This window comes from Mesocricetus auratus, unplaced genomic scaffold, assembly GCF_017639785.1.
Source record: "Mesocricetus auratus isolate SY011 unplaced genomic scaffold, BCM_Maur_2.0 Super-Scaffold_100676, whole genome shotgun sequence".
In the NCBI taxonomy this organism is placed as follows: Eukaryota; Metazoa; Chordata; class Mammalia; order Rodentia; family Cricetidae; genus Mesocricetus; species Mesocricetus auratus.
This window is the reverse complement of record NW_024429266.1, coordinates 6,336,830-6,359,186: the sequence shown is the minus strand read 5'-3', so window position 1 is coordinate 6,359,186 and position 22,357 is coordinate 6,336,830. Positions and strand designations below refer to the sequence as shown.

Sequence of the window (22,357 nt, the reverse complement as noted above, 5' to 3'; positions counted from 1 at the left end):
ACACCCATGTTTATTAGGATTTATTTTTAGTTGGCATTTTAAAGAAAAAAGCTTTAGGTCTACAGAAAACCTAAGTTGGAGACATAGAGTTCTTGTTTATTCTCTGCCTCCCTTAGTTATATGCCAGTTATCACCACCACTGTGCTATTTTTGCTTTTTAAAATTTTTGTATGCTTCTGTGAAGCTCTCTTTTCTCCACTGGAAATGTTAACACTCACTGATCTTTCAGATGGCTTCTGTGGGTGACCACATCCTCTGAACTCATGTAAGTATTAGCCCTGTGTTGTCCAGAGTCAGTTTTCACAGTACCCCACCCTCATCGCCTGCTTCTTAAATACACTCTGCCTTCTCTTCCAAGATACCCCGTGAGCACTTGGGGAGGAAGTGCTGATAGCACATGGCCTATCAATGAGCTCTCGTAATAGTGTGTTCTTAACCTTTGGATCAGTTGGGAGACTCTGCATTAACCATTACTTTCTGGAAGCTTCTCTAACCAAGATCGAAAGCATCCCCAATCTATGATAGAAACAAATACATTTACAAGTAACTTTGGCAACAAGATGGGTTAGCAAGACAGCATCAATAGTTTCTCTACCAAAAAGAACTATGGCTTCCTGAGCCATGGATCTCATAAGACCAGGCATGAATTCCCTCCTGTTGCAGGCTCAAATCTTATCAAGGGAGCAGCTGGTTACCCCTATGAAGTTAGGAGGGAAATGTGAGATGTGTTGGGTGGAGTAAAGGAGAGCTAAAGGGAGGGGCTGGACAGTGGAGATGACTATGATACATTGTATACATACATAAATACATACATACATATATACATAAAGAATATCACTTCAGTTTGTTTATACTCTCATATGTCAAGCTAAACAAATGAAAAAGTAAATTCAGTAGTTTGTGTTTTTAGAAAATTGGTTTCAGTAATTAGTATATTGAATAAGTTTGGTCTTCTACAAATCAAAAGTTTTAATAACACATTTTAATCTTGTGAACCTTATTTAGGTATTTAACCCTCACTAGCATTTCTAAAAGTCTTTCCTGGCAATAAGTATTTCTAAGAGTGCTTGTTAGCACTATAAATTTGTCTACTTTGCACTGTGGGGCTAAAATGACTTGACTCTGTTCTACTTCAGTGAACTAAATGCTGAATTGATGCTTCAAAAGCCATTTTAATCTGAAAATGATGTTTATTTTTAGACTCTGTGAAAAGGACTTTTCACCCATGAGTATAACACAAGAAAGGGAAAATAGTGTCTCACACAAACATCTATTTTTTATTACCCTTTACCCTCATATTATGGGTATTTAGGAGCTGGGAGAGGGAAGGATGCCTTTAATTTCTAGCCTTACTCCATCAGCCTACAGGTATGGCAGTGGCTACTGTATCTCTTCTCTAATTAGAGATGGCATGTAGCTGGCTCATTACTTCTGCCTAATGAGCCAGGCTCCCTGCCACCTCTCTAATCAGAAAAGAGATAGGTACAGAGTGTTCCTATGGACTTTCTATAAATCATCTTATTTCTCTTCCTTGTGCCATTTTTTTAATCAAAAAATTAACTCACTGTCCATGTTAGTTGTGTCCATATCCAAGATGGCTTTGTTCTGAGGGGGTAGCCGTGCAGATATCTCCTCCAGCTAAATTAGAGGTGCTGTCACCTGTCACACAGCACCAGACTGACTGTCTTTGTTTTCTGTTGACTGCCTTAGACACAGGCCTGTCCAGTGGGGCCTATAACATGCCCAGCGGGGCCTTTAGTGTGTCCAGTGTGGCCTATAGTGTGTCCAGTGTGGGTTATAGATTGTCCAGTAGGGTCTATAGCATATCCAGTGGGGGCCTATAACATGTCCAGTGGGGCCTATAGTATGACCAGTAGAACCTATAGTGTGTCCTGTGGAGTCTATAGTATGTCCATTGGGGCCCATAGCACGGCCAGTGGGGCCTATAGCATGGCCAGTGGAACATACAGCATGTCCATTGGGGCCTATAGCATGACCAGTGTGACCTATAGCACCTCCAGTGGGGTCTATAATATGTCCAGTGTAGCCTATAGACTGTTCAGTGGGGTCTATAGCATGTCCAGTGGAATCTATAGCATGTCAAGTGGGGGCCCATAGTGGGGCCTATAGTGTATCAAAAAGTGTGTTTTTGGTCCTCTGGTCCTGCCTGGTAATGACTTTTCATGTGAGTATTGACTGCCCTCAACATTCTGGAGTCATATCTGTATTTGTCATCAGTTGTTCCAGGGACACATTTAGAAAATTAATAGATAAAAGGAATGCTTTTCACTGGACTTGGCTCTGTGCATCTTTATGTGGTAAGTTGATTTGATCAGGCTGCCTTTTAAATATGAAAATAGACACCATAGACCAACCATACTGTGCAAGTTACTTCTCTCTTGCAGAGATTAAATTCCATGACCGAGGCAAGTTGTAGAAGAGGGTTTATTTATGCTTACAGTTCCAGAGAATTTGAGTCCGTTGTGGCAAAGAGAAGGAAGGCATGGTAGCAGGAGCAGGAAGGTGAGGGCTCCCATCTGAACTGCAAGCGTGAAACAGAGGGAAGAAACTCATGTTGGTGCTAGTCTTTAAAATCTCAAGTCCTGCCCCCAGTGACACTCTGCCTCTAAACAAGGTCATGCCCCCTAAGCCTCCCCACACAGTGCCATCAACTGGAGACCAAGTATTCAAAAGCTGTAAACTCTGGGGACATTGTCACTCAGACCACCACACTTGTCAATCAATGTCTGTTTCTTTTTAAGGGTATCTTCTTTCCATTATAGATTTTGCTCTATGTTTCAAGTAGGTCTATACCCTTAGAGAGTTAGAGTAGCAAACATGTACTTATGAGGAGTGATTGGTGTTGATGCATAACGTTTCACTAAATATTTGATTCAAAATTACAGAGTCATGAAAATAACTTTTCAGAGCTATTTCAGAAGTGATTTAGGAACAGGTTCTTAGTTTCCTATTGATATGGGGACTACCTCACTATGTATTTAAGTGGGCAACTCTTTATTCAGAAGATTGTTGGGCTCTAAGGCATCAGTGATCATTGGTTGAGTTTCTGTGAAAGTGAATGGCAGGGAAGAAAAGACTGATTGCCCAAAGCTAACCCCAGTTGTTTTCATGTCTGTATCCACTGCTTTGGCTGCTTCTGAACTCACCTGAATGTTCTGGACTCCAGATAGAGTGCAACTTTTCTTTTTCACAGTTTTGTGCTCGTTAACCTCAGCTAAGCTAGGAAATGCCCCTTCCTTAAGTTCCATGTTTATGCTAATTTTGAGAAAGAGTTGAGAGTTGCATAAAAAGAAAACAAAAGGAAAAGTTTATGAATTCCTGAGTGGAAGAAGACAGGTAAATGGTGTGGGAAAAGATAAGATACTTAGGAACATGAGAGAGCTCGGATGATAAACTGTTTGCTGTGCAAGCCATATGCCCCATTGATATTCGGAATCCAAACTAAAGAGGTCAGGCAGTACAGCATGCCTATACACTTTTAACTCCAGGGTTGGTAAGAGACACAGGCAGACTGGATTGCCCTAGCCTATTGGCAAGCTCTAAGTCAGAGAGAGACCTGAAACAAACAAAGGGCCCAAAATGGTCACAGGTTGAGGAATGACAGTAGGGCCATCCCTCAGCATCCAAAAGAATGCCCTTACAGAAATAAACAAGAAGGCATGTACTAGCATATTCAAAAAGAAAAAGCATATAGACATGTAGGAGATCCAAGTTAAATACAAAACTGATTGCACTTAGTTGCATGAGAGTTGTCTAACTGAACTTTCAGAACAGTTGGTCAGTTACATAATATAAGATATGTAGTATGTGACTCAGAGCCATGTTGTATAAGAACTACTGATTAAGACTCAGTGGAAAGTATGTAATTGTGTGTGAGCTAGTAGAATAAGACAAATATTTTATAATTTTGTAATTTGAGACCCACGGGCATGCGTAAATGTCAACAAACATGAAAGTACTGAAATATCTGACAATTTAACTGGGAATTTAAAATTGATTCAATGTTTATCATTTTATTGTTTGGAAAAGTATGAAAGACAAAAAAAAGACGAGATTATACTCTTGTGGGAAAGAGTGAGGAAGCCTGGCAAACTACCAAGAGTTAAGCTGTGGATTACTTAATAAAAAATATTATTTTGGGGTCATTGAGAATTTAATTAGACAATGGCTTGAATCTGTTTTCAAAAATGTTCACTGTAGAGTTCAAGAAGCAGAGTTGGAATAGCTCTAGCATTCAAAAGGAAGCTAAGCAAATAAGCACAACCCATCCTATAGTGGAGGAGTGAGTGCCACTGCAAGGGGAGAAACACATCCTGTGTATTGTCATGCAAGGCCTATGTGTTTTGTCCCTTGAGAGGCAGGCGTGTGTGGAATATCCTCTTGTCCACACATCACCAAAGCACAGATATTTAAGTATCTAGACAGTCATTTGCCAAAGCAGATCCAAAATGCTAACACTGCTCCTCTCTGAGTAGAATTTAAGTGACCAACACTCATATTGCTTAACTGTGCTGGTGACAATTGCTGTGAGTAAACTATACTATACATATTTAAAGTATTTTATAACTTTGGGTGAGAGTGAGGGATGTAGGCACTTCGTGGAGTGTGGTCTGTTAATGTAACCGGATTTTGGCTCTTAGAGACCTGATTTTCATAGTATAGAATGTGGAATTGGGACTTTTACATGTTAACAGTTTGTGTAGGGCATGTGGTATTTGAACAGTGTGTCTCCAGACATTTAAATCTTTGTATAAAAAAAAGCACGATTTCCCAAATAATTGGTCATGAGGTGTGAGTCTTAGAATCAGACAGATTGGGGTTGACCCCTGATCTGCCTCTCAAGAACATTGTGAAGGAAGAGGTCGAGCATTGTTCTGGAACTCGCTCTGTAGACCAGGCTGGTGTTGAACTCACTGAGATCCTCCTTCCTTTGCCTCCTGAGTGCTGGGATTAAAGGCGTGTGCCACCACTGCCCTGCTTAGTGTCTTTTCTGGTCATGGGAATCAAACTGTGAACCTCAGTTTATGAGGTAAGTGCTTTGTGAACTGAGTCTTCCTCACAGCTCCTGGACTTGTTCTCAGTGAGCTTCCCTCAGGTGCCTCTTTGAACTGCTAGGGGCCCAGTTATCAGGACAACGAAAGGACACAGGGACCTGACTTGCAAGGAAAAGGAAATACGGGAAACTCAGGTTTCCCAAAGCAGCAAGCCTTCGCGTGACCTTCCAAGGTGGCTCCCCGTCATGGCACTGCACCTAAACCTTTTATTTGAGGAACACAGAACTCTTCCACACGCTAGCATGCTGTACAGCCCTGAGGTCCCTTCCTGCAGTCTGTCTGCTTGCCCTCATTTTGCTGCCTGCATCTTTGCTTCTCTCCCTTCTCTTGCCCCTGCCTGCCTGCCCCTCTTGCCCTGAGGGATGGCTGAACCACTCTCATCCTTGACTAACGCATGTTTCTTCCTCCCTACCTAATAGCAGTGTCTCTGGCTCTGTCTACATCACAGTCCATTACTACAGTTTCCCCTCATAGCTGAGAAGCTCTTTCCTGTCTGGAAAGTCCTGACTGCCTCTGCTCTGCCATCATAGCTGTCTCTGAGCCAGCTGCTCTTCATCTATTTGTATCTCATTTAGAAACTCTTCTAAATACCCTGGAATAATGCGTATCGTGTATTGGTTTGTTTTTCATGAAGTTGATTTCTATGCTATGTGTGATATGGAGATTGAATTTTAAGTGATTTTATTGGTACATATTTGTCCCTTTGATTTTTGTTGAATATCCATGAATTTCTTCCTGATTGTAAAATCACCTTGATCTGCCACTCTAGTTTTATGACTGTGTACTTCCTGTTTGCTTCAGAGGTCAAATTAATCAACTTCTTGTCAAAAAGTGGTACGCACATTTGATTGTGTGTCGATGTGTCAGGGTGTGTTCTTGTTCCGCTCCTGCTTCCCAGTCTTCAAACAATAATTGTTAGGTATTTTTCCCTAAATGTACTTCAGGATCCCCCTTCATGACAACTATCTAATGAAAATTTCATTAGAATTTAATTAAAATTATATACGTATATGAAGGACTTATATTGCTTTTATCTTGAATATCTACATATCTGATCTATCTGATCATGGTACATGATTCTATTTTGATTTCCTTTTTAAAAAAGATTTATTTTTATTGTCCTCTATTCTCTCTTTCTCCCACTATCTCCCTCCCTCCCTCTCTTCCTCTCTCTCTCACTCTCTCTCTCTCTCTCTCTCTCTCTCTCTCTCTGTGTGTGTATGTATGTGTGTATGTATTTGTCTGTGTGCACATGTGTGTGTGTGTAGTGTCTGTGGAAGAAGGAGTTGGATATCCTGGATCTGCAGTTACAGGCCGTTGGGAGCCACCCAACATGAATGCTGGGACATATCTGGACTCCTGTGAAACCAGCCCATGCTCTTAACCTCTGAGCCATGCCCCCAAATCCCCCATTTAGGTCTTCGTTGGTGTGCTTTGGTAAGATTTTGCATAAAAGCTACCCATATGTTTTGCTTATTCACACATGCATTAAAGCCTTAATGTTCCAGTGCTTTTGTAAACAGTGTCTTTCCTGGCACCATTCTTGGTTTTTGTTTTGTTTTGTTTTGTTTTTGCTTATATAAAGATATGTTATGGGCAATGATTCTGTGGACTGGATCATGACACTTCTACCCATTGTTGGACCAATTTCATGTATGACTTGGTTTTCATATACTGAACCAACTTTTATTCATTAAATATGTCCACTTTTCTCGTGATGTATATTCAGCTTATCAGACAAATATAGCACATTACAATCTTGTGGGGACATTTTCAGTTCTACAGAGCCTGTAATTGCCTTGTGATATCTTTTCTGACTTGGGAAATAGGGCCACACTGGCTTCATGAAATGGATTTGAGAGTGTTTCTCTTAAATTATTTGAAATAAATTGCAATGTTCAGTAGAATTTTCCAAGGAAGGCTTGAGTCCCAGGGTTTTCTTTGTGAGAATTTTAATTTTAGTTTTGTTCCTTTTCTCCTGCTCATATTCTCTTTCCATCTTGATTTGGGTTAAATTCTTGATGTCTTTCTAGCAATTTGTCCCTTTTATCAGGAGTATTTGGTTCCAGTCATAGATTTATTTATAGGTTTTACAATTTCACATCTGTGAGGTCAGTAGAAATATCTAGTCTTTCATTTCTGACTTTCATAATTCGAGTCTTTTCCTTTGTTCAGCTTGTCAAACTTAGGATATGTCAAAGACCCCTTAACAAATATCAGAGATTTCAAGGCTCCCTGTGAGCACAGCCTTCTCTAGATTATTCATATGGTTCTGGGTTTTCTCACCATTAAAGGTGCCTGAGGCACTGCAAATAGCAGCCTCTGAAAAGGGCTCCTCCTACTAGGAGGACAAAGTGTCCATCCAGATCTCAAAGGAGGGGCTCTTTAGGCTCATTGAATTATGGCAGTTTTCTGAGAAAGCTTCAGAAGGTTCCAATCCTGTATGATCCTTCCGGTGGCTCCCTAGCTGGTGGTTTTAATTTAGATTGTAGACATTTTATTGTTCCTGCCTACAAGGCTGTAAGTTTCAGAGAAAAGAATGAATGTAGAAAAGGTCAAATTTTGACAGAACTTAATATTTTTACAAATATTCATCCATTTAAAAACAGAACCTCTAAATGTCACTCAAAATCTGGTTTATTTCCCAAATTCTGAAAGCACTGGCTTGGCAGCCGTTGGAAACACAGTCTAAGCACTGCTCTTGGGACATAGAGAATTTCCACTGTTACTTTACATTCAAGTTAGTGTTCTATTGCTGTGAAGAGACACCATGATCATGGAAACTCTTAGAAGAGAAAGCATGTCATTGGAGCTGGCTTATAGGTTCAGAGGTTTAGTCCATTACCATCATGCAGAGAAGCATGGCAGCCACAGGCAGACATGGTGCTGAAGAAGTAGCTGAGAGTTCTATATATGGATCTATAGGCAGCAATGGGAAGGAGGGAGGGAGGGAGGGAGGAAGAGAAAGAGTGAGTGAGAAAGAGACAGAGAGAGAGAGACACAGAGAGAGACATAGACAGACAGGGAGAGAGAGAGAAAGGAACACACACAGACACACAGACACAGATACTAGACTAGCTTGGGCTTTTGGAATCTCAAAGCCTACCCCACAGTGACACACTTTCTCCAACAAGACCACACCTCCCTATCCCTCTCAAGTATTGCCACTCCACGATGATAAAACATTCAAATGTATGAACCTATGGGAGTATTTGTATTCAAACGACCACACTCACAGCCACTGTCCTGGTAGACTGATAGATAGTATCTCATGTTTTATTAGCCATCATAAATGGACAAAGCATTTCCAAATGGCACAAATGGATCTTTAAAAAAATAAACCTTTATGTATTAAACTGGTATGCTAACTTTATATACTAGTTTTGGTAGCTTTAGTGTATGTTCCCTGCAATTTTTCAAGATCGGAAACTATCTAAGAAATAGAGACACTCTATTGTTTCCTTTGAGATCGGTTCTGGGCTCATTATTCAATGCAAACATCCTCGTTTGTGGGGGTGTGAGCATTTGCATCTGCGTGCTTGTGTAGGGGTGCAGGTGATTTATATGCAGAAGCCAAGAAGGACATCAGACCTTCTGTTCTACCACTCCCCCCTTAAGGCAGGGTCTCTCTCTGAGCCTTGAACTAGGTTCACAGTCAGCAAGCCCCTGTCTCTGCTCCTTCCAGTGCTGGGTTCTAGCTACTTACAGCCACACATAGCATTGTTAGGTGGGTAAGACCCTCCAGCACTGTGCCCAGTGAGCCGGCTCCTCAGCCCCGAGGCTGCCTTCTCCCTGGCCGGTGGGATTATTTGCTCCAACTTCTCACTCACAAGGCAGATCTTCATTCTGTCTTCATTTCCTCACTGAAAAGCTCTGAGGTCTTTCTTGTGTGAGTTAACTCTTGCCCTTGATCCATTTACATAATTTGGACCTATCTTTCCCATATGGATGTTTTTTAGAGAGAGCTCTTTACAGCATGTTTTCCCCTACAAATATCTGTTAAAAATTGGCAACCGACAGAGGGATTATTAAAGTATGTTCCTGAGCCTGTGTCCTTGAAATCCTGTGTGACCTCCCCTCTTGCAGTCGTAACTCCTCTGCTTGGGATGGCTAATGCACGTTCACATTGGGCCTTTGCAAAACTTTCTCTAATTCTTTCACAAAATGCCCTACCATGAATTCTGAGGCAGTGGAGATGACTGTCCTATCACAGACTCCGAAGTGTAAAACTCAAATGATTTTTAAAGGTTATAAAACCCAGCCCTTTTATTTTATAGATGATAAAATGGATTTCATTGTCCCTCTGCAGCAGAACTTGCCTTTAACTATTATGAAGATATAGGAAGTGGATTCTAATTTATCAGCCTTGCTGGGGAAAGCCTCCACTCCTAACACTCTCTCTGCCTGCCATCTTTTTCCTCTTGGATGACTGCAGTAGCTCCCCCTGGCCTCGCTGCTCCTGAACCTGTTCCCCTGAGTTCTAAATCTCCACACTTTTGAATGAACCTGTGAACCTGTCACTCATTTACTCCCGACCCTCCAGAGGCCTCTCATTTCATTCAGAATAAAACCCGAATCCTTACAACATGTCATAAAGCTTCTAACAATTCATAGCCCTATCTTGCCAGCTAGTTACTAGTCTACCCAACCTTCTGGATGCCTCTCCCTCCCTGACTCTGAGGCGTGGTCACTCTGCCTCTTCTCCCTTGGTTGCCCTCCTAGAACATGTCACTACTAGACCAATCAACCTCCCTAACCACTGGTGCTGTAATCTTAGTGAGGTCTCCTCTTCAACATGCCACCCAATAATACTTAATCCTATTCTCATTCCTGCTCTAAACTTTATATTATCAATAGCACTTACTATATGTATATGCTTATATACAATACATGTTTATTATTATCCGTGTGTCTATTTAACACAAGTTCCGTAAAAGCAAGGGTGTATTTTGACTGGTACAATCTTTGGTTGAATGATGCATTCTTGGCTTTAACAAGAATGACCTGTACACAAAAGATTCCAGCTAAATATTTGTAGATGAGTAAAAATAGATGAAAGTGAATGGAATCAACCTGATATTCAAAAACCACAGTGAAGACTCTGACAAGAGCCAAGTGTCTGTAATTGGGGCTGTATTTCAGTGGCAGCCGCCTTTCCAGAGTTATCAAAGGTTACTCTCTGTACCTTTTGCTGTGATAAAACAACATGATTACAACTAATGCATAAGCAACTGCTTATTTTGGCTTGTGCTGTCAAAGGGATAAGAGTCCCTCATGGCTGGGAGGCATGGCTTCCAGTGGAAGGAACAAGAAACTGAGAGATCATATCTCAGCTATAAACCGGAAGCAAAGAGTGAGCTCAGGACATGGAATCAGGCTGGAGCGCCTCAAAGCCCAGCCCCAAAGTCATACTTCCTCTAGCAAGCTCCACCCCCTAAAGGTCCCATTATGTCCTCAAATAGCACCACAGAATTGGGACCAAATATTCAAATAAATGATCCTATGGGGGACATTTTTCATTCAACCCACCACATTTGCTGTTTGTTCTGGTCTGGTTGGTTGACATGAAACATTTCCCTCTGAACTCATACGTAAACGTTGTACACAAAGATGTTGAGTCACATGGAGAACATGCTATGTAAGTCAGTGTCAGTTCTCTTTGCTAACTTGTATGATTTTTTTGTAAATTTAATGTGGCTGAATTAACAGTGTGGGGTGGCTTATACAATAGAAATTTGTTTTCTTTGAGTTCTGGACCCTGCAAGAACAATGCCAAGTTTCTACAGGACTCTGTTCAATTTGAAAACCAGGACCAAAGGCTTCCTTGTCCTTCCATTGTGTTTGCATTGGTCTCAGCACTGGTTACCTGTGTTTGCCTCACATGCTTTTGGTCCTGTGTGTCTGGACTGTTTCCTCACCTTGTAAATGACATCCTTGTCCCTCAGCATGGGCCTTCTTTCATGACCGCCTCACTCAACTCCATCTGCAAGGGCACTGTGTGCAAGTGAGGGGGCGTTCTCAAATGTGAGAGGTTACAACTTTGTGGGGACACAATTGTGCCCGGAACTATCCCTTTCCTGGTGGACAATCAGGCTTTGAATATGATGGCTGAACTGTAGCAACATCAGTCAGCAAACTGCCCAAAGAAACATTGGGGAAATTTTATGTGCCTCTAGAAAAGACTTCAGAAAATTCGATCATTATTTCATATATCTTGTGGTTTTCATTTCCACCCTACGGTCCATTGGCCCCAAGGACGCAGTCAATTCTTCCACGTTTTTCATTCGTCTGGTCTATAGTTTGTTCTTTGATTCACTTCCTTATGACCCTACCCACATGTACCAATCTCTCCCCGTCTTTGTGCAGGAGCCTTGACCTTATATTTCCCTTGTTTTGGTTGCACTCTGTTTGAAAACTCTCAGTGCTGGATATCCCCAAACATTCGACATGTCAAGATATTGGGATGTGTGAATACTTTTTTAATCACCCATCTTGCATAACTGTGCCAGTACACAGTGACCATGAAGATACACCATGAGGAGGCTGTAATTTCCAGCCATCCTTCTTGCCCATTCCCATGGAAACCAACGCACATCTTCATCCCTCTCCTTGTTAACTCCAGAGCCATCTCCCTTACTCCCTGCATCCCTTTCATTTCCTTCATTATTGAATGCCATGGAATGATTTACCAACTGACAGAAATACAGCTATGAATTGTGGATAGACCAGTGAATAAGAGCAAATAATACCTTATCTTGCTGGGGACATTTATTTAATGTGTTTTGTTCCATAGTACAGATAGAGAAGTAAGTAGGTACCTATAACATCAAAGTGTTGTAGGAACTTCGTGGCACTGTGGTGGCCTCAGGATATTTTCCAAGCAACATATTTCAAAGCTGAGACAAGAACTGGGTGAGGAAGGCGATATCAAGTATAAGCTTAGGACTGAGTATTAAAGGGTTGAAGAGTGTTCAAAATTTAATCTTTGGGACTGTAGTATGGAGTATGAAGGATGTCCAAAGAAGAACCATAGGTAGGTGCGGATAGGAAAAAGGACAGGTAGGAGATAAATCCAGCTTCATTTGTTTCAGGCAGGCAGTGTGACCTTTTTCCTTTCAAGGAAAGTTAATACAGTGAAATGTGACATCCTCAGCTCACTTCTCCTCCCAAACAAAATCACATAAGCACACATGACTCAGAGGCATCCCCCCACGCATCCCTCCCGTTTTACTTTTACCTCTAAATCTGGAATGTTCTTTCTTGTACCATTCTGTTATAGTTTACTTTTTTGTTGCTGTGATAAAGATCATGGCCAAAAGCAACTTAAAGGTGTTTATCTTGGTTTATCAGTTGAAAATACTGATCTTCATGAAAAAATACTCACACATAAAGTATCCTCAACCATTTTCAAATATGCATCATTTAAATATAAGCACTGAAGACAAACCATGTAGTTTGTTTATTTTTATTTCTAGTGGTGCTGGAGATTGAACCCCAGGCCTTGTGCATGCTGAGCAAGAGGTGATGTCCCTCTGAGCTCTGTCTTCAAATAAACAATGTATGTGCTCAAATGTAGATACATGTGCTCAAGCATAGACTCTTGTGAATTTTATGCTTCTCTCAGAACACCCCTGATCTTGTAATCTTCTCAAAATTGCTCTTGATTTCCTGGCTAGATACAAGGGTTCATTCTGGATGCTAATTCTGTTGTCCACGATTTAGTTATTCGTATGGTTGTTTTGTCTACATGTATGTTTATGATCCGTGTGCATTCCTGGTATGTAAAGAAGCCAGGAAAGGGCAACAAATCCCCTGGAACTAGAGTTATAGGTGGATGTGAGCTGCCATGTGGATGCTGGGAATTGTACCTGGGTCCTCTGGAAACATAGTCACAATACTTCTGGGCCATCCCTCCAACCTCTACTGTCCATCTTCTATTCACCTAACAACTTTGGTATGATCAGTTTTCTCCAAATGTCTTCCAAGGAACAACAGCAAAAAAAGAAAAAGAAAAGAAAAGAAAAGAAACTTTCTTGAAAATTATTGTCATGAAGACATTGTTGAAAAATGATTACTTTGGAAAACAAACTTTTGGAAAAATGGCATTTTCTAAATTAGGTAGTGGTTAAATTTTAATTTTTTGGTTTCTCATGACAGGGTTTCTCTGTGTAGCTTTGGAATCTGTCCTGGAACTCTCTTTGTAGACTTTTGTAGCCTTGAACTCAGAGATTGGCTTGGCTCTGCCTCCCAAGTGCTGGTGTTAAAGACACGTGCTAGCACTGCCCAGCTAGAATTTAATTTTTAACCAACACTCAGTTACTGAATTAATGCTATGTATTAGATCCCATTTCATTCTGGGGTCTTAATGATCCAAACACCAACTTGAAGGTTTTTTTCATCTTTATTAAATACAGAACAAAGATTCAGAGGTGGTAGTTGTATTCATTATATTTTGTGTTGTGACCACAGCAAAAGGCAGAGGAAGAATTTAATGGGTATCAGAGTTTCTTTGTTTCAGTCATTCATGGTGGGGAAGGCATGAAGAAAAGCTCAGCTCTTGGTGCTGGGGTGTGTGGAGGAGGCTGTCCACATCACTGTGGACCAGGAAGCAGAGAGCCAGCAAAGAATGGAGCCAGGTAAATTTGCAAAGGCCCATCCATCATCCCTAGTTCTTCCAGCTGGACTCTGTCTGGTAAAGGTCCACATGCCCCCAAATTAGCATCAGTGGCTGGGGACCAATTACTCAAAATGTGAATCATAGGGGATATTTCAGATTCAAACTGCAACTGTATATTGTTTTGCTTTCTTCGTTTCCTTTTTTATTTTATTTTTGTTTTTTTTTTCTATGATGAGACCTCACCAAGCATTCCCTCATTTAGAGAGTAGAACAAAAATCTATCTTCGGGTTTTCTACAGGCAAATTGGTTCCTGTCTTGTGCCCATGAGTTTCCTCTGGAGATGTCCTCTGAAGAATCCCAACTTAGAGTCTACTGGAGGTAGTATGCACGTGATGGCCATTCTTGCTCACTAGCTTGACTGCATCTGGAATTTGCTAAAACTCAAACATCTAGGCACACCTGTGAGGGACTTTTTTCTTTTTTTTTTTTGTTTTTTGGGTTTTTTTGTTTGTTTTTTACGAGGGGACTTTTTTTCTTAATTAAATAATTTGAAGTGGGAAGTTCCACTTGTAATTCATATCTTTGAGGTGAGAAGCTAGACCTTTAGTCCTGGTCTTTTGAGACGGGAAGAATCACCTTCAGTCTGGGCCACACCTTCTTCTGGAAGCCTACATGATTGGATATGGAAGATGAAAGCTTATTCTCTCTTTGACTGCTTGCTCTTCCTCTCAGTAGCAAGTTCATTCCTTCACTGGCATTAGAGCCTATTTCTTTGGGATTCTGGGATATACTGAAGACCAGTTGAGACATCCAGCCTTGTAGACTGAACAACTAAACATTTATGGGATTCTTTAACCTTCTATTGGTGGTAGCCATTGTTTAACTAGCCAGACCACACAGATTACACACACACACATAGGGGGGAGAGAGAGAGACAGAGACAGAGACAGAGATTATTCATTCTGTAAGGTCTGTTCATGTAGAGAACCCTGACAAATACATATTTTTTTATTTTTGGCAGCAGAACTTAGTAGTAAAAGAGTCACCCAGGTAGTGACAGACATGAAGGCAGGAAGAGGTCATGGAGAGCATCTGAGGCTTGTGTGGAAGGGTTGAAGATTCTAAAGATAGCCCTAGAGAGGCTATTGGTGAAAGTGTAGTCCAGTTGTAGCAAGAGACCCAAGCGTTCTGGAGATGCCTATCATTCATGAGCAATAGCAGGTAAGGAGTGGATCCAGTCTGAGCTTAGGAGCAAGCTGTGTGTGCTACGGAGGGCAGAGATGGAGAAGGAGCCCAAATGTTTTGGAGGAGCCCAGAGATCATGAGTGAATCCCATATTAGACATTAAGTTGTTTATACTGTTGGAGTTTGGTTTCTCTTTATTTAGAGTATGACTATGCCCAGGCTCTATCTTCTTGAACTAAGAAAGTTTTTTAGCTTAATTTTGATTTTTACGGGAGTCCACAGTTGAGAAATTTTAAACTTTGAAAGAAGATTTTGGTTTAAAGAGAATGGATATTTTAAACAGACTGAACTTTAGTGCATTTAAATTTGTAAAGACAGTGGGACTTTTATAGTTACTTATGTTCTTAATGTGAGGTCTTGAGAATTAATAAGAGGGAAAAGTTGTGGCTTATAGTGATATATTTGTGTGTCAGGTTGACAAGGGGTCAGCTGTTCTGGCTTGTTCTCTGTCACTGTGGCAGAAGCTAGTCCCTGGAAAGGAGGGACCCTCAACTGAGAAAATGATTCCATAAGATCTGACTTTAGGCAAGCCTGGAGGGCATTTGCTTAATTAGTGATCGATTGTCCACAATGAACAGCCTGGCCCATTGTGGGCGGAGCCATCCCTGAGCAGATATTTAGGAGAAATTGCTGTCAGCCTACCCAAGTAGCAACCGCCCAGTGCCCAGGCCAGCATGAACATGAGCAGGCACTTCTCCCTGAGCCAAGCCTGCCTCCATGGCCAGAGACACCAATAAGAAAAGGAAAATGCAGCAGAGTGGGACCTTGGGAGCGGGTATAAAGGCAGGTCTAACTTCCTGAATAAATGCGTCTGCAGCATACTCTGCTACTCACTGAGTCTTTGGTGCTGAGTCTTCTCACCCCCTCCCCCAAGGGGTGTCTGAGCAGGGTAACCCCGCAACACAGGTGGCCCTAGGGTCTATAAGAAAGCAGACTAAGAAAGCCAGAGCAGCATCCATCATGGCCTCTGAGTCAGCACCTACCTCCAGGTGTCCTTGTTTGTGTTCTTACCCTGACCTATTCAGGGATGAACAATGGTGTGGAAGGGTAAGCTGAACAATCCTTTTCTTTCCAAGTTTCATTGGTTGTAGTGTTTTATCTCAGCAATAGTAACCCTACCCAAGACAATGTGCTTGTATGGATGAGATCTTATTTACTTCTTAAGTATTTAGTTTTGTGGTTGGGGTGTGTGTGTCTGTGTGTGTGTATGTGTGTGCATGTGTGTTGGTTTGCATGCAGAGGTCAGTGGACAACTTCAGGTGTCCATTCTTGACTTCTACCTTGTTTGGAGATAGAGGCTCTCTTTTCTGTCATTGTTCAGCATAGCTCAGGCTGATTGGCCTACTGCTCCTAGGGATCCTTCTGTGTGTTCTATCTGAGTATGAGTGCTGGGATCGCAGATGTGCACTACCAACACCAAGTCTGATGTTCTCATGAGATCTGGCGATCTGAACTCATATCATCAGGTTATTGCTGCAAGAGTTCCTAGCTTCTAAGACGTTTCCCTGACCCCTATTTACTGTTTTCAGGAAGAAAAGTTTTTTTGTATCTCTCCAAGGGAGATGTAGATTAGTGTGTTAAATCTTTGTATGTCAGGACTAGCTCTCAGATACTTCAGAAACATCTTAAATTAATGATCCTGTAGCCTGTGGTAAACCCATGATCAACTTAGCCTTCCTTGTTTCTCAGTGTAAGGAATTGGGATGCCTGGACACAGATGCCATGCCATGGGACAGGAAGGAAACGGGACTGCCCCTTACCCACTGTCTTTCCCATCTCCTTTGCCTGTGCCTACTATGCTGAAGAGTAATGTCACAGCCATTCATTGGAATGAAGTTTTGCCTAGCCAGAGGAAAGATGTCATACCAGTTATTGACTTTGGAACGCATTCAATAGCTGATGTCAATTGGAAGTCATCAATGCAATTTCGAGTAGTTACTTCGTGTCCCTTAGTGGAAGAGAAAGCCAGCCACCTCCACCATCACCTCACTGGGGTCAGAAAGGAAGCCTGTTTTCTCTAGTCAGATGTGAGCTATTGGTGTTGGCTGTCTGGAAGAGGGTGATGGGAAGGGTGGGAAGAGAGTGACCTGGGAAGCTCCATAGCAGACACATCTTTCTTAATGGAAAAATTCAATAGCTATGCCTGCCCCTGGCATTCTTGTCTGACTGTTGGCAGCCGGTGTATGGTCTGAAGCCATTGAAACATTTCAGGAAGCCAGACTCTCATAGATGAGTCACAGGAAACCATTGACAAATGGCCTTGGCCTCAATCCCTTCACCCAAATGAGAAGCCTATAAAATGATACATGCTTTCTTATGCTTTCCCCTGGATGAACTGGAGATGTCATCTTAAATCTCATTATTTTCAATATATTGCTGTTCACTCACAGTGTAAGTCAGTTTAAAATCTAGATATACGACTCCTTTCTGCAACACACATAGGCACAGTGATATTAAATTAAAGTAAAATACCTTGATAAAGAGCAAGGGCTCACACATGCTGCCTCCTCTTCCTGTCCTCTGTTCGTTCCTTTTCTGGCTCTAGGAACTGAACACAGGACCTCACAGACAAGAGGCAAGAGCTTATCAAGTACATGCCTCCAGCCCTCTTTTTACTTTTCATATTGGAGACAAGATCTCAGAACGTTGCCCAGGCTATCCTTGAACCCTCTTTACAGCTCCAGCAGATCTTAAATTGGAATTCCTCATAACAGCATCCAGAAAAGCTGGCATGGCAGGCATGTGCTGCTAGGCTTGGCTATCCACTCTTGTTGTAGCCTTCCTCTTTTTGGTCATTGAGATGGTTCAGATGGCAAAAGTACATGCTATGCAAGCCTGAGGACTGGAGTTCAGTCTCTGGTGCCCTCAATGCAAGGAGTTTGATCCTGAAAGTTGTACACTGACTTCCACATTCCTGCAGGCTCCTCCCTCCCTCCCCCACCTCTCTCTCTCTCTCTCTCTCTCTCACACACACACACACACACCATAACTTTTTCAAGAGTTAAAAAAAAACATACCATTTTTGAAGGATATTTGTCTTAGTGTCTTTCTTGTTGCCATGACAGAATGATCTGACAAAGGTAACCTAAAGGGTGTGTCTGTGCTTATAGCTCAGGGTACCATCCATCACGTAGGAAAGTGAAAGCAGACAGAGCCACTGTCCACAGCGGAGAGGCAGACAGGGAGGGATACTTTGCTTACAAGAACCGAGATTGTTTTCTCTCCATTGTATGTAATCCAGGATATCTGCAAAGGGCATCATCCTGACTGCAGTCATGATGTGTCTTCCCACATCAGTTGATGTAATCTAGATAATCCCTCACAGACATTCTCGGAGGATACTGTTAATCCAGACAATCCTCCACAGGTTTTCCCAGAGCCTTGCCTCCCAGGTGATTCCAGATTCTGTGAAAATGACAATCAGCCTTCTCACCATTGAGGATACTGAGAATATTTATCCGAAATGAGTTTCGTTTTATACTCGATTAAAAAATTATTAAAGCTTGGAGGACTGGTTTGGCCAGTCCTCCAAACACCAGGAGGGTGATATCAGCTCTTAGGAGTTGTCACTGAGAGGTTGTGTTTTCTTACCATCTTCTCTGGACTATTGCAGAGAGATTCTGGGACTCTGTTCTGGTGATCTCCCGCACTGGCACATCCAGCCACATTGCCGCTGCCCAGGCAGCCACCAGCCACCCCGTGTCCACCCTTTGGTCCAGCAGTACTGCATTCCCAATGGTGCAGAAGATAGGTACCATCATCACGTGTCACGGCTGAATCCTGAAGCCCATCCTCTCTCCTTCATTAATGATAATGACATTGCGACTTTGTGGATTTCCCATGTGTTTGAAAATATTACACAGCTTAGTCAAGGAGTGATTATTTCCCGTAGACTTGGAAAATGTACAGTACCAGGTAATCAGAGACAGTGGTGTGGGTTTGCATGCTCTAGGGACTTCACGTCCTTGAGGAAGAGAAAGGTTGTCTCACAGTCCTGAAGACCCTAAATGTTCAGTAAAGGTGTTGGCAGGAGCGCTCTCCCTCCAGAGGAATACCGGTAGGCAAGAGTCTTGCTTGCCTCTTTCAGCTCCTGGTGATGTCTGTTAACTCATGAACCTGTAACTCCAGGTCCTGTCTGTTTCTGCAGAGCCCCCTTCCATGTTTCTCAAAGAATGTTAATTTCCCCCCTCTTTAAATGAAATGATCCCGTTTTAAGATCCTTAGCTTAATCTTCCAAGAAGATTATTTTCACAAGCACCTGTAGTTACCTCTTGAACATATTTCCTTGGATGTACAATTCATCTACTTCATGGCTAAAACTGGCATCCAATGTTTAATGTTTAGGAATTGATATTAAAATGGAATTTATGAAATATTTGAGCCTTCTGTAAAAATAACATATATTTATAAGGCAGGTGCTTATTCATATTTCTTTCTTTTTTTTTTTTTTTGGTTTTTTGAGACAGGGTTTCTCTGTGGCTTTGGAGGTTGTCCTGGAACTAGCTCTTGTAGACCAGGCTGGCCTCGAACTCACGGAGATCCACTTGCCTCTTCCTGCCAAGTGCTGGGATTAAAGGCGTGTGCTACCAACGCCCAGCTCATATGTATTTCTTGAAAGTCAGTTTTCTTTCTTCATATCTTTAGAACAAACATAATGGGTTCAATGTGATTTACAAAATCATTAATAATGGAAAGAATTATGTAATGTATTGCCTTTCCTATAGGTCTGAAGTTCCTAGATATTCCATTAAGTTGTCCATCACAATAATTAGAAGAAGCGAGTCTTTATACTCAAATCTGAAGCCTCAGTGTTTTGGTTTCTTAACCACCCATGGCAATACTAATGGACATATCCATTCCTAGGCACTTGGAGTCACCATTCACTTCTCTAGCCCACAGCCTGCAGCTTTAAGCACCCAGAGGAAGAAGGCAGACAGCTCTCCCTGGGAGCACTGGCAGCATTTTGTTAAAAGAAAAACCTGCCATGTATGGGGAATGAAAGACAATGAAAAAAATAGCTTCCAATCTAGGCATCATACTGTTTGGTATGGCAAAGTATATATATACAGTACACTTGTCATAGAAAAATTATATATCTTGAACATTTAAAGAGATATCCTAAAAGAACAATACAAAAATATCAACATTGATTTGTTATGTAATATAATAACAAAGGAAATACTCTTAAATGTTTTCCATCTTACTATGAAACCATGGGCAAAAATTAGAATCTAGTTTCTTCTTAAGTGTACTTGAATGGTTTCAGCAAATGCCTTACCGTGACAAATTCCACATACTTGGAGAGAGTCACTGTATACCGTCTCACTTTCCTTTCCAAGGGGTCTTCACAATTACATTTACAAACCATTGAAGTTGGGTCTACACAACCGCAAAGAGTCAGAGTGTGTGTATGTCCACAGGATCTTGAATGTGTTGACAGTGACTTACTTCTGAGTTGTATGTGATGCTCACATTCACAGATGCCAATGCCACAGACATGCTGAGGCCTGTGACAGGACCAGATGTCCTTATAGATGCTTCTGTTCTCCACAGAGCTTCACTGAAGGGCCTCAGGTGTGTTGCTTCATCCAGGAAATCTAAAAGGAAATGGGAAAGGTAAATACAAGTGAACAGAAAGTTAATATTGGTCCATCTGCAGAATGTACTTTAATGGATAAGAACTTAAAATATTAGTTTTTCTTGAAGTATTATCATAGAGAAATACATCTATTGATAAAGTTAAAAGTTGTGTGTTTAAAACGAATCTCAGAGAGACTGCATCTGAGGTGAAACTCTCAGGTCTTTTTGGCCCCTTTTGGTTTATCATCATTGTACATGAACTAAAGTAACATTTAAATTGTCCTGATAGACTGACACTGAGCAGACAAAGCTTTGATTTCTTGCTCTAAAAAAATATTTGCTTAAAAGAACCTGTAACACAAGGCATGGTGCACACCTGTAACCCCAGCACCAGAGGGAAGGGATGGGGTTAAAGCGCCTGTATTACAAGCTTGAGGACTTGTATTTCATCCATAGCAGTCATGTGAAAAACCAGGCATAGCCGTGTAGACTTGCTTTCCCAGCATTAGGGAGGCAGAGACTAGTGGACCTCTGGGGCTCACTGGCCAGTTAGCTTAGTGTACTGGATGACAAAGACACATATTCCAAGACAAAGAGAGTTGCTGTCTGAAAATGATGTGGACAGAATCCGAGAAACAGCATCCTAGGCAGTCTTCCGTCCTCCATGCATGTTACATGTGAACGTGAACAAGCACGAACATAGACAGAACGCGCATGGGCATGAAGAACTTTTTCATAAATTTATGATGTAAGTCTAGCAGAGAGAAATGTTCACTGGGCCTATGTGAGTCTACGAGGCACACTGGTTGATTAGCCAGAGTACACTAATCTACAAGACCATGTTTATGCAATATAATGTATGCAATACAAGTGCAGTTGTGGTATAGTTAACAATATTAAAATTTAATGCTATAGAAAGATCATAAGCAAATTGTCAGTTTTATTAATGATATTTACAAGATTGCATTCTTTAAACATTTTGTTAATTTGAGAGATTAAAAATTCTATTTGAGTATGACGTGAACATACTTGATGAAAACCAAGATATGGGTCACTTTTCATGTGTCTATAGAATGTTACTACCTTGTCATCATTGTTTATTTTTTATTTTTTATTTTGTGTGTCTATAGATGTGTGTGTTCATATATATATGTATATATATGTATATATATGTGTGTGTGCAATTTATTTTGCTATATTTGGGAACATCTTGCTTTTAAATAAATCATCTTTCAGGGTTTTGGCAGGGTGCCTCTCTGTCCTTTGAGAGACTTAATCTTATCTAAATTGCTCACAAATGCATCATTAGTGTGTGCAGCCTCAATGACCAGAGTGCACTCTAAAATGCACATGTTGTCTGGTGCTTTGGGGATGTGATGGAGATGAAAATAGAGGCTTGAGCATGCTAGACAAGTGTTTTCTCACTGAGTCATGCTCCGAGTCTTTGCTGTTTTGTTGTTGACATCCTTTGTTTTTTGTCATTGTTTATTTTGAGATGGGATATTTATAGAGGGCTCTGTCTGATTGTGAACTTGCTCTGCAGCCCAAGTAGGACTTGAACTCATGATCTTGCTTCAGCCTTTTGATTACTTAGTATTATAGACATGTACCACAAAATCAGGCAATAAAGATTCTTTGTTTGTTTGTTTGTTTGTTTGGTTTTTGTTTTTTCAAGACAGGGTTTCCTTTTGTAACCCTGACTGTCCTGGAACTAACTCTGTAGACCAGGCTGGCCTTGAACTCACAGAGTTCGACTTTCATCTACCTCCCTAGTGCTGGGACTAGAGGTGTGCAACATCACTGCCCATCAAAATGATTATTATTTATTAAGTTTAGTAA

The 22,357-nt window shown here is 41.3% G+C and overlaps 1 protein-coding gene across 1 annotated transcript in view; it reads left to right on the top strand.

Annotated features, from left to right (window-relative positions):
• Window positions 1-22,357, top strand: part of Ush2a (usherin) — a 644,634-nt gene that overhangs the window by 59,163 nt on the left and 563,114 nt on the right. The window contains 5 exon segments of the mRNA XM_040738771.1: window positions 2,929-2,956; window positions 18,552-18,825; window positions 18,827-18,853; window positions 19,802-19,968; window positions 20,419-20,512. Coding sequence (XP_040594705.1) covers window positions 2,929-2,956; window positions 18,552-18,825; window positions 18,827-18,853; window positions 19,802-19,968; window positions 20,419-20,512 — 590 coding nt within the window.